A 13648-nucleotide genomic window follows, 5' to 3' on the forward strand; every position below is an offset into this window, starting at 1 on the left:
TTATTTTTTAGTTGTAATTATACCAAATTATTTTGGTCCAAAGTTTCTCTGTTGATTTTTGAGATGTTTTACAAATTCATCACTACTGATATTATGGTCTTATTTATGGATTGTGATACTGGTTTACTGGAAATGGATAATATACACATTTTTTGTTATTTTAGAAATATATACATAAAGCAAAATGTATGTTAACTGTAATAAATAAATAAAGGCATCGTAAAACATTCATATGAATCGAGTGACCCACATGAAGAGATGCAATCACTTTATATGATAAACAGATTTAATTTAGGCTTTGAACAATGAATTAACATGGAAGGTCAAACATGCATTGTGTTATGCAAGAACCAGTGAGTTTTTTTCTGACAAATGCATGTTTCCATGTTTACCAAATTTTTTGCACTACATATATGCGTGTCAATCATTGTTTAGATGTAAATAAAATCTGCTCATCATTTAAAGTGATTGCATCTCTGCAGAAGACTGGTAAAAATGCTTGATTCAAATGGATAAATTTTACAACACATTTTTAACCTTTTTGGATCTTTAGTTTTGGTTGCCTGGACTGAAGTGGTTGCAGTGGAGGGACCAAAAATCAGAGAATTTTCTTTTTTTGTTGAACTATCCCTTTAAGCTTTAAAGGTTTTTTTTAAGATAGAAAGAATGATTTATGAATGGATATAATCTCTCTCCAGTGTAATCTACATAATTTTCCAAGTCAGTGTTTTATGTTCCTCCCAGTGGCTTTCCTCTACAGATGTAATACTAAAGATATGTTGTCTTTATTTTTAAGGTGTAGCCTAATCTTTTGATGTTTGCCTAGTGAAGCTGCATGGGAAGCGCTCGGGCCGCCTGCTGTTGCTATGGTAACCTCATCACGCGACCGTGACTACTGTTCGCGAGAGTCAGTCGCGCTCTAACTAACTTTACTGAAACGTTTGGAAACGCTTATTGAAGAATATACTTATGTAAAACTAAAAAAAATTCTAAGAACCATTACCTCGCACACATGATACCACTAGTATGCAGTAAGAGGAACTGAACTCGAGTGACAGGCGAGGACCAGGGGCTCGCGACGCTGAGAGGGCGGGGAGGGTGTTTCTCAGGACTGAACGAACGAACGAAGTAACTTACTGCACAAGAGAGTGAGGGAGAGAGAGAGAGAGAGAGAGACTTGCGCACTTGAACTGAGCTGTGTGGGGAAAATAGCGCACAGGGGCATATGCGAGCGGCTCGAGCTTTAACCTGAGACCTGGGATCTCACTACTCGGGTCCAGCTGTGGATGTCCAGCATCTTTTGTTGCTGGTTTTCGTTCAAGCTTTTATAAGGGGAAGAACTTTTGAGTCTTGAGTCTTGAGAACAGCCTTGAGTCTTTACAGTTTGAGTAAAACCTAAAGAAAGGTTCATTGAAAGTGATCCATTCAACATGGAATTACCGGTTCTGGTTTTAGTGGCGGTGATCCTGTCTTTCGGGACCAGCACTAAACTGAATGTGCCGCGTCTTCGCCTGTCATACAAAGGTAAATTACGCACATCACATTTATTTGAATGCGTTTATATATTTTATTCATCTTTACAAACGGAACATAAAGCCAAAGATCTCATGAAAATGTAAAATGACCTGGTTAAGATTTGCCCGGCTACTATGAGGAGAGAACACGGTCCAGTGCTTTAAGTAGCAAGATTAATGATTGCTTATTTTCACAGTTTGAGTGTTAAAGTTAATGTTGCCATCCCTCGGTTCATCGTGTGTGTGAATTAGTCTATAGGTTACAGGTGCGAGTGGTGACAGGAATGGCAGAATCAGGAAAAAAAGTGTTCGTTGCGAAGTATGCTCACAAACAGTTAAATTGTAACGAACGCTTCCATTACTCAAATAGGCAACAGCTCCAGCACACAAATCATGGACGTGTACTGAGAATGCACATAAGATAAATGCAGAAAAGAACTACAAGTAGTAGGCTTTGAATAAATATGAATTTAAATAGAGCATAAGGTTATATTGCACAGTGGAAATACTGTGTGTAACACTGTAAAATTTCAACAATGTTTAACATCGTTGGTTAGGCTACATCAATTTATCCTTTTTTTTTTTGTCACAAATACTGTCTTTATTTCCTACTTGGTTGTATGTGTTTCAATTATATTTTCATAATTTGTAGGCTATCAAAGTGGTCTAAAAAAAGTGAAAAAACTGATTGTCACTTTGATTTTTCTAAGGCAGTTTTTACAGTGATGAAGAGACCTGCACAGAACAATGTTTCCAGTAAGCTGTTTCCCCTGTCGCTGTTCGCACTTATATTGCTCTCTCCACGCATCCTGCTTTGCACATTGAGTATTTTTAAGCTTTGCGCACAGCCCCTCTGTGACCTTATCAGATTCAAATCTGAGCGCCCTGTTCAACTCGTTTACAGCGCCGTTTCCGTCTTTGCATGGCAGTGAGCTTCTCTAGAGATGTTGTGGCTGGTATTTTTTAAACTGTGGGAAAAAGCTGCGTCAGGACTCCGGGCTACTGTTTCAGCTGTTATCCAAAACTCCGGAATCCTCTTGCCTCTTGCCTCTATGCTCTCCTGGCGCGCGCTCACCTCCCCGCGGTCAGACTCTCAGCGGTGCGCGAGACAGTTTGAGCTTCTTCCTTTTTTTTTAAATCGCACTTTGCCTCTCTATTACCGGATTTATAGAGTGCAAGGAGAATGTTGCAGTGGCCTGGGGGAGTTTGAGATGTTTTAACTCTTGTTGTTAGATTAGACGCTGCAGCTTTAAATTTTTTAAAGGAATAGTTCATACAAAAATGAAAATTCTGTCATCAATTACTCACCCTGATTTCGTATGGCTATTTCTTCCAAGGGACACAAATGAGGTGTTAAATTGCGGTTCGTTGTTCGGCAAATGTTCGCTTGCGAAATCCAGTAATTTCCATAGGAATCAATTCACTCGATCGTGAATTTCGCGTAAAGGGCGAAAGAAATCAGAACTTTGCTTGTTTTGAAAGCGATTCTGTTGGCTGTGATTCAAGTTTTTTTTTTTTTTGCCTGCAAAATTTCTCTAATACCACCACACCTTCATGTACAACTTCAGTCTTCAGTGAAAGTTAATTTAATTGGGGGGGAAAAGATGTAATGAAGTCCCTGACAGTTTAAATCTTATTACATAATGGGTCAACGTGATTTTGCCAAGTAAGACATGTTCCTGGATCAACATATTTTGTTGATCCTGGAATTTAGTCCTCACCCTATCCCTACCCCTAAACCTAACCCTACCCATAACTTTTCCCTAAAATCAGAGGGAAATGATAGGTGAATAACACTGATGTTGAAGCACCTCACCCTGGTTCTAAGCCTGAACTTGACATAAACTGTAAACTTGTCCCTCAAATCTGATTGGTTGATTGTAAAGTTGTTCCAGGATCAACAAAGATGTTGAACCAGGAACATGTGGTACTTGGTGCACCTACATATACGTGTCGTTTATAGTATCCCAATAGTCTTTTGGAATAATGTTTCATTAACCACATAAGATAATGAAAAAGTTGTGTTAGGAGTTAACCATAGCAACAGACAAACAGTAGGCTATTGTGCTTCCGGACAGTGCAAACTAGCATAAATACTATTGGCTATATTTTGATATATCACAGAAAAAGTCATTGTAATTTTTTTTCTTTTTTTTTTTTTCGTGTTCCTTGAAAGAATAAAGTCATGGGTTTGCAATGGCATATGGGTGAGCAAATAATAATTTAATTTTATTTTGGGATTAACTATGCCTTTAAGATAAACTTTGCTTAACCCTTATTTACCTGGAGGGTACGGAACAAGGTGGTGGCGTCAGGAAGTTGGTTTGCATTAAGTGTTTGTCAGTGCCTCAAAAGTTCTTTTCATTAATGATTATAAGCTGAGTGGAGTGTCCAGTTTCCCTCCAGCGGTGAGAGTGCGTGACTAGAGCGCATCTGTGCAGAGTTTAATGCGGTCATCTAATGCTCGCCCAGTCCCTGCGTGGAGCTCTGATTGCATGTAATCGGCCTGTGTTCTTCTCCATGGACGCGCTATTAACCTTGATAATGAACAGCCTAGAGATACGTTCAGTCGGACTATTTAGATTTTCACCGCTGACGGGTCTCAGAATGCCTGTTGATCATTCTGCCAAAATGACTTAAGCATGCACACACTCATCAAGCTGTCCAAGCTGTATGGATTGGTCTGGAGGGAGCTTGTTATGAATGGGAAATGAGGGACGGCCTGTATATGCCAGCATTTGGGCATTAAGTGTGTGTGTGGATCTGTGGGGTCCTTTGGTGGGTCAGTTGTGTGTGCTGATTTAGGAGGAGACAGTTTTTCCAACCAAGCTCCCTCACTCACTTTCACACCCGCATGCATTCATATACGCACACTGGCACACTTTTCTCTTTTATGGTTGAACATACACAGAGACGCAAAGGTGGGCGGATCTGTGTTTGTTTTAGTTTACATGAATGAATTAATGAGTTTATTTTTTTAGCGTTGCCCAGATGTTTGTGGAGGGTTTTGTGAGGTCTGGCTAAAGAATCTGTCACTAAAAGAATGTTTGATGATTCTTTGGTTTCGTTCACATTCTCTCACTCCCTAAATATTCCCAGCTCCCTGAAACCGTTTGGTTGAGAGAGAAGGCCACAGAGTTTCATGTCTGTAAGATGGATGTTGTGAAACTCTCCCATGAGATTGGGGTTCTAGATTAGGAATTGCTCTAAATATTAAAGGTGCTTTGAGTGATGTTTGAACTGAAACTGGCAGACTAGCGACTGAATTAGACACGCTTCCTCTTACCAAAAGCCCAATTACAAAGATACAGTTGTGCCATTGAGAATATTGTAATCAGAGACGAATCAGGAGAACAGCAGCTTGTAGCAAAATATCCATTCTGACACCACAAACTAACATCTGCTTACAACAGCTGAACATGGCATTTAGCTTGAACGGTCTGCATCTCAGATTCTCTCAGATATGGGCTGTTCTATGAATCTGCACAATGATTGAGTGGCAGAAAGTGCTTTAAAGTCTTTTGGTTGGCAAGACAAAGTACCAGCATGGATTTTTTTTTCCTGTTTACAGATATCTCAGGGCCTAATTCAGTCAAATCTGTCCGGTAGTGGGAATATTTTCTGCCATACCAGAAAAAATGATCTCACAGCACCTTTAATCCATGCGTGGTCAAGGGTAGACCTTTGAAGGGCATATGCCTTATCTTTCAGATAAAGATAAATACAAGTTATAAAAAATATATTAGCATGCACAGTTTTTGTGTAGTTGATCTGCAATCTTCAGAATGTGTAATTTAATATTTGAAGCATTATAAATACACTTCTTTCAAAGCAAGCTCTCAACCCTAATTATAGTCACAAGTATAGCCTACATGCCAGACAAAGACGAGTTACAATTGCATTATCTAGGTTTGTAATGGTGCGATCAAGTTCGTATTTATGGGTGGGAAGTCATAATTACGATGTACAATGTACAACATTACATAAATTTAATTCTACTTCTACAAAATGATGAATAAAAAATGTGCATCAGGTGTTTTTGCTTATGTTTTTATTAAATTTATGAAGATGCAGTAAACTGAATTATATATTTTATCGTAATTGTAGAATACTGTCTTACTGTCATAATTTGTACATGCAGCTTAGCTAGTTTAAATGTAAATTTAAAAAAAATATATTTCATACATCAACTACAGATGCTGCATTTGTGTTCTCCATGTTTTCTCACTGACACGCCCTCAGAACAATCCAGTTTCCCACTTGTAATTTTGACAAGGTGGTGTTCATTTGCGTAAATATGAAAGAACAACAACTTGTAAATATGATCTTTTCCAATTCTGAAACCTATGTCATAAAACAATACAATTTCAGTCTGACTAAAGCAGTTTTAGATCTAACTCAAATGAAACTTTTTAAGTGCATGTAAATGAACTGATTCACAGATTGTGTGCAGGCCCAAGTGGAGTTCAGAGAAAATATGGTGTGTGAAGTAGGAAAAAATAGGTGGGCAAAACTGAAACCTATTGAGGAAATGAATATCAGTCTGAAGGTTTAGCGCAAATAGAGTTCACACACATGCTTACACACTGGTACAGTATACATACACACACGCTTACACAGGAGACAAGAATTCAGTGTTTGTGCTGTGTAAAATGGATGCAGGTGGAATTTTAATGAAAACACACATTCCCTCCATCCTTGTGGAGTCAGTCAAGAGTTTGCGGTGTAACGCGGCTGAACAATGCAGCATTGTGGCGGTTTCCTCCTGCGTTGAGGGGAGTTCGCAGCTCACCGCAATTAGGTCACAAGCCCTGGACGTGATCACACGCACTGATAACGACCACAACAGCTGCTGGTCACTTAAACTATGATTTGATTTTTTAACCCCTTAGCTGATAACTGTCCTGGGAGCCGTCACACGAACACATGCACACTTAATTGCAGCTGTAATGGTCTCAAGCACACTGCACAAACACAGCTGCCCTCTGTACACACTAAATGCACACACACTAACATATGGAAACATGGCTTCTGAAAGGGATCAAGGTTATAAAGGGCAAAGAAGAAAGGTGTCAGAGAAAGTAAAGAATAAATGGAGGTAAATAAAAGGAGGAATGGTGTGGACCGAATTAATTTCACCCACTGTCATATAGATTGTGTGAGAAAGAATCTTTCTTTTATTCTTTCTTGCTAAATATGTAAACAAGTCGTGGAGTCTGTGTGTGTAGCCATAAAAAGGTGTTTTGTCTAGCTGCTGGAGTCTCATTGTGTGCGTGTGTGTACAGAGGGGAAAGCAGTGACTCTCATGGCTGCTGTCCAGAGGGGTTTATCTAAACCCTCACGTTCTGAGTCTTGCTTTGGGGAGAGAGGGGATCAAGAGAGGCCAAGGAGCAGGAGAAGACAGAGGGACTAAAAGAATGAGATTGACAAAAGGAACGCTGAGAAAATAAGCTAGAAAAAGTGGGTTCGAGGGGGATTGAGGGGCTTTTATGAGTTTACCAGTAAGAGCTAGTGTAGCTGGATTTGCCCTGCAGTAACGTGAGTGTGTGTGACAAATGAAGACAGACAGGCAGAGACAGAGAGAGAGAATTAGAGGAAACAGCGCAGATACTATGATACTATAGAGAATTACGTATATGAACATGCATATGCTACCAGTCAAATGTTTGGACACATGTACTTATTCTTGTTTTTATAATAGTGAAGTCATCAAAACTATTAAATAACACAAACAGAAGTTTGGGGAATAAGATAAGACCTAATTTTGAAGAAAGCCCGCTATTATTTGTCTAGATTCCCGATCTGCACACTCCAACTTCGTGAGCTGTAGTAGTTTAATTCCCCCCCGCGCTTTCGTTTAATTCGGTGCACACACATTAGGAGCAGTGAGTAGTGAATACATACACACACACACTGCAAACCGTGGACACACACACAGCCTGGGGTGTGATTGCCTTACTCAAGGGCACCTCAGTCATTTCCTGCAGTATTGAGATTGAACCTATGACCTTCGGGTTACCAGTCTGGCTCTCTAACCATTACTTCCCCCTAATACTTTTATTCATCAAGGATGCTTTAAATTAATCAAATTGACATTAAAGACATTTATTATGTTATAAAATTAATGATGTCTTCAAAATTGAAACTAATAAGAAATATTTCTTGTGCACAAAATCAGTTCACAATATTACAGTTTATATATATATTATAGTAAAAACAGTGATATTGTGAATGATTTTGTATGTTAAAAATCTTACCGTCCTCCAACTTTTGAACGGTAGTGCATATAGTGTAAAACAGAGTGGTGTAAGTGTGTTTTGTGCATGATAATGAATGTATTCAGTGAATTTGAGATGTCTTAGTTTGTTTAAGTCTTAACCTGCTGTGAAATGTTGACGTACTCTATATTTGATTTGATAAGAAGGACAGTCTGTGAGAGAGAGAGAGAGAGAGAGAGAGAGAGAGAGAGAGTGAGTTAACAGTTCTTAACATTGTGAATTCTCAATGCCTGGGAAGACACCAAGAGATCTTCCTGTCGATGTTCAACTCTGTGAACGCACTCCCCTGCTGCTCACTGCATCAGCCAGTAATCAATTAGTTCCACTACGCAACTGCTGACAGAATCAGCCCAAAGCCCCCCAAAGATCAACCTGATACTGATCTCACACACACTCACACACACACACACACACACACACACACACACACACACACACACACACACACACACACACATGATAAAGTATGTACACGTTAGATATTAATGTATCTGTCTACACCAGAGCGGAGAACATGATTAACTTTCTATGCAGACATGTTTCCTCCTGAGGGTTATGTATTCATCTATTACATATTTATATATCCTTTATCACTTTCTATCTTTTTATCTTCCTCTTTCTCTGTGACTTAATCACATACAGACACACGACCCTTTAGACAAAAATGAGAATAAACGCAATCCTTAAGGCAAACGGCCCAGTCGGTTTTACCTCAAGACTTCTCCCTCCTTCCATTTTCATTCACTTCATTACCAGTAAGCGAAAATCTAAAAGGCAGGCCAGATGCCAACAAGCATGTGTGTTATTAATGGTTTGTTTAAAAAGTTGGTGGTGTGCCACTGTGTAGAAAGCCCTCTGATGTAAGAAAAAGTTTAAGAGAAAAAGGAAAGGAATACATTTTCTGTGCTGTATCTACAACATCTGTCACTTTAATTCCAACACACCCTGTAAACTCTGGTTTGCATTTATTTAGCATTTCTCTACTCTTCATCATCCTCTTTTCTCATTGATTACGCAAACACAGATGTGATTATAAGCTAAATGATTTTAAGATCATAGGGTTTGAAGAAAAAACATGCATCAGTTGAACAGGCCTATATCTTTTTGAGGTGTGTCTGTGTGTTGTATGAAGCCTATAATACCTGGAGAAAGCATCCATTAGCATTCCCGTTCATCTTAATGGAGAAGAAAGATGATTTGTCAGCAGATGAAGTTATGACATCCTATAACTGGCCTGCTCTAACCAGACTTCGTCATGCCATACAAACGTCTTGTTTGTAACTACGCCATGTGTTCTGACACCAACAGAACACTACATTTTTAGTTCTGTTCCAAAGTGTTACACATTTACTGGCATCCGTACAGCCTCTTACTGTCACACTGGAGGATGACCACAACTCTGTGTGTGTGTGTGTGTGTTAGAGAGCGAGTTCTTGCCAACTCAAATCTGCGTAGTGTCGTAATTTTGAGTTTGATGCCATTAAATTGGTGATTGTGAACTGTTATTTTAACAAAAAAAGAGTATTTAGACATCTACAGGACAGAGCCCAGACTACCTGTGTAATTTTCACCATACTCCCTGAGTGTGTACTGTGTAGTATATGTGTCTGTGAGACACACTTACACTTAGGATGAGGTGGTCTATACAGCCTGTAAAATTTGGTAATGTTTCTCACCCTCTTCCATTGCATTCTTCCATAATCCAGACGAAACGCCATACTAATATAATCTGACAGAGGGACTGTCCCGATACCCAGATGGTATTGCGGTCTTGGCCACTTGAGAGCATGTGCACGTGGCAGGAAGTTAGTGCTCAAGACTGTCCCAGATGAATGCCAAAGCTCAGTGCCTTAAAGGAGAACTCCGGTCAATTTTAACATTGAGCTCATTTTTTTGTACATTTGGAGTGCTGTCAATACAGAGAACAACGACAAAAAACGGTGTTGCCTACACCGAGTTATTCTATTTTTAAAATTTGCACCCTGTTGACTTCAATAGGGCAAGTAGTAAGCCTGCTTTTTAGCCTCTTAACATCCTTTAAGTGTCATTACAAGTGCACAGAAAATGTGAGTGATTCCTTCCGAGTGAACACGGGTGGATCTGACTGCAGTAGATGTTAGAGATATTAATAAAAACGAAGTTAATTCAGCCAGCGCTCATACCTTTGTTTACATCCTGTTTTCGGTGGAAGGCCATAGTAATCGATTTTCGAGTTCACGCGCGTGATCATTAGTAACTAAACCTATGCGCGTGAACTCGACAATCGATTACTATGGCCTTCCACCGAAAACAGGATGTAAACAAAGGTATGAGCGCTGGCTGAATTAACTTCGTTTTTATTAATATCTCTAACATCTACTGCAGTCAGATCCATCCGTGTTCACTCGGAAGGAATCACTCACATTTTCTGTGCACTTGTAATGACACTTAAAGGATGTTAAGAGGCTAAAAAGCAGGCTTACTACTTGCCCTATTGAAGTCAACAGGGTGCAAATTTTAAAAATAGAATAACTCGGTGTAGGCAACACCGTTTTTTGTCGTTGTTCTCTGTATTGACAGCACTCCAAATGTACAAAAAAATGAGCTCAATGTTAAAATTGACCGGAGTTCTCCTTTAACACACACTAAATTCTCACTATCCTATGCCACTTCAGAGCTTTATTTGAGGCTAAGTATATCCCATCATTGACCATGTTCAGGAACGAAATGTCAAGTATTTTGTAAAATGATTGCAACTGCTTTTTATCACTTAATTAGTGGAACCACAATTACAAAATTATGATGTCTGATATATAAGGACCTTTATATATATATATATATATATATATATATATATATATATATAAAGGCATTCAAACAACTCGACTACTGACCTAATGCGTAAACATAATGAGCAGAACGCTAGCCAGAAGGGATTTAAACTTTGTCGGCTGAAGACCTAAGTTTGGTTTGAAGACAGACCTAAGCATGTGAAAGCACATAAAAATGTACTAAGCACAATGTTCTCTCATTTCTAACACGCACTCACAGCGTTGGTCTAAGATATATTGAAAGAGAGAAATGGAAAATACTAAAAATCTCTTCAGATGTATGTGTTTCTGTTACATTTAATTGTCTTCACATGTGTGTTTATGGGGAACACAGGGTTGATTCATGACTTATTGAGATCATCTGCCACCATTGTACTCTAGAGTAGAGCACTAAACCGCAGGTTACCTCAGGGTCTCGCTGCAATTACTGTTCCTGTATGTACCCGCTGGATGAGACGCCTGTTAAATGACAAATAACCAGTGATCTGTGACTCTGTATATGTGCTCTTTTGTACAGTAAAAGAGTATCTGGGTCAGTATTTCACTGTTTGGACTCTGTGTTCTGGAAACCAAACCCTTAAAAGCTTTTGTATCTCTTTGTGAAACTTGCACGCAAGATCACTCCAATAAAGAAAGAACAAAACTCTTTCTCCTTTGTTCAGCTTGTGAGTTTATTTGAGGTTTATATCAAAATACCTCACACAATGTCAAATCCCAGAACTGTGTGTTTATGTAACTGTGTTTGAATATATCTTTGCCAGTGATTGTTAAAATCTAAAAGTCTTTTGGTTAACTCCTTAAATGGCCGAGAGCAAGTTTTAATTGATTTATATAGAGGAGAGTTGTGGTGGTAGTTGTTGCATGTGTGTGTGTGTGTGTTTTTATAATTGTGGTTTAACATTTGGCTTTGTTGTTTGGCTTCTGTTTGTGCTCTTTTCAGCGGCGCCCCATTAGCGGCTTTAGACGCGTGCCACCCTCTCAACGAGGCCTCATTCCTTCTTCAGCTGCTCTTTCTCCACTCTTTTCTGTCCAACCTCACATTATATGAAGGGAATGTGGAGGGAGTGTAGAGCTGTACTTCAGGATACTAGAGAACAATAGCAAGAGAATGTGTGTTGTTCAGCTATTCCCTACATTATGGGGACAAAATGTCCCCAAAAAGAGGCATATTTTTTGGTCCCCATGATGAAAACTGCTTATAAATCATACTAAATTATGTTTTTTGAAAATGTAAAATTGCAGAAAGTTATCTCTGATGGGTAGGTTTAGGTGTGTGTGGGGTGGGGGGGTGGGGGCTGGGGGGTGGGGGGGGGGGGGGGGGTGGGGGTGGTTACTTATTTTTAGTTTAAAATGACAAAACCACCCACTGGCGGCATTGGGGGGATATTCTCATCTGGGAAATCGATAAACATTTTTTTTTTTTGGGTTAATCTGTTGTAGTTATAATTAGCTTTTTATAAAAACAATAGAAGTCTATGGTATGTCCTCAATTAGGTAATACACACACACACACACACACACACACACACACTTACAATTTAGTAAATGTGGCAAATTCACGTGAACAACTTGAACATGGTGTGAAATCTGCATGGGGAAATCTTTCATGAAATTTATAATTGTGGGGAATCCTATTAAAATGACTGGATTTAGCCCATGACAATTAGATTATTTGCTTTTTTGTCAATACAACATTTTTGCATTTAATGTGGACAAATGACTGTAGAAAAATCAGCTAGTTACTCAGTGTTAAGGCATTGAGATGTTCAACAGAAAGCACAGTCTCTTCAAGAAAGCCACTTGCCAAGTTTGGTTAAAATCCCTGCGCTACAAAAAGTACTGACGTAAACTTGCAATCCGCAATATTTTGACTTGCAGCTTTGAACAAATAGTCACGGCAATAAAGCACAATTAAATTTAATAGACAACAAGAGAAACAGATAAAGAGGGATTTAGTTCTCAGAGAACTCCCATCATTCACAAGTGCTTCTCCTGCTGTTCTGGATTTAAGAAGATTGTCGTTTTTCTGCACTCCATCACCGTTCTCTCCTCATAAAGTCAGTCTACTTTGACCAGGAGAGACAGATTTATTGTCATTTTTCAGTTGAAATGTAGTGTTCACTGTCATGCCATTCATAATTCATATCTCCTTCTCTTTCTCCCTTTCACACAGATCTGTTGGCCACAAACCGTACCTCCGTTTTCAGTGGTTTCCATGGCGATCTGCACTTGTCGGCTGTGTTTTTGGATGAATATCATGACAGGCTTTTCCTGGGAGGGAAGGATGTTCTCTACTCACTGAGACTGGATCACACACATGATGCTAAAGAGGTAGCAGACACATTATCGTTGCGATAAGGTTAAGATAATAAGCTGCCACAAAAAACACAAGTGTAAGAGCTCTGAAAAAGTGCAAGTGATGATGTAGCTGTATGAGGGTATGTTAGTGAGAGGTGTCATGTTATTCAGTCTGCTCTACTGGAGACTATTATCTACAGACAAAGATAAAATCAGGAGACGCTTACATTTGCTGACACATTTTACACATGATTAGTAAGGTACAGTAGGTGAAAAGGTAGGTGAAAAGGCCGGTTCTTGTTTGATGCATTGTTGCGTTTTAAAACTAGATAACGTGCAACAGAATGGAAAAATCTGGAAAAAATGTAAAATCTGAATTGTTTTAACTTGACAAGGAGTTTCAAAAACAGAAACATGCATCCCACCATTGAGAGAGACACTCACAACAAGGTATATACATGCTTTGTAAAAAAAAAAAAAAAAATTTTTTATAAATATAATATTTATAATGTTTTATAATATTACAACTATTATAAAACCATCATTTTCAAAATGTCATTAAATTAATGTAATAAAGTAACCTAATGGGGCTAATTCTGGCTAATCAAATTAGCAAGTTTGTAATTGATCAAGTAATGTTTGAGCATCAGGTGTTTACTGTAAAATGTATTAAGCTTTCAATTAAGCTTTCAAAAAAAATTTGTAAAATATATTTGTGTAATAACACACTGAGGGATGCATGGCACAG

General features: G+C 38.7%; 1 protein-coding gene across 1 annotated transcript in view; it reads left to right on the top strand.

Annotated features, from left to right (window-relative positions):
• The first annotated feature begins 1135 nt into the window (after nucleotides 1-1135).
• Nucleotides 1136-13648, top strand: part of sema3bl (sema domain, immunoglobulin domain (Ig), short basic domain, secreted, (semaphorin) 3bl) — a 30418-nt gene continuing 17905 nt past the window's right edge. Inside the window, exons 1-2 of the mRNA XM_079895986.1 lie at nucleotides 1136-1524; nucleotides 12776-12933. Of these exons, the coding sequence (XP_079752112.1) occupies nucleotides 1431-1524; nucleotides 12776-12933 (252 nt within the window). The 5' untranslated portion in view covers nucleotides 1136-1430. The remainder of the gene's footprint in view (nucleotides 1525-12775; nucleotides 12934-13648) is intronic.

The sequence above is a fragment of the Squalius cephalus genome, assembly GCF_949319135.1.
Source record: "Squalius cephalus genome assembly, chromosome: 16".
Taxonomy (NCBI): Eukaryota; Metazoa; Chordata; class Actinopteri; order Cypriniformes; family Leuciscidae; genus Squalius; species Squalius cephalus.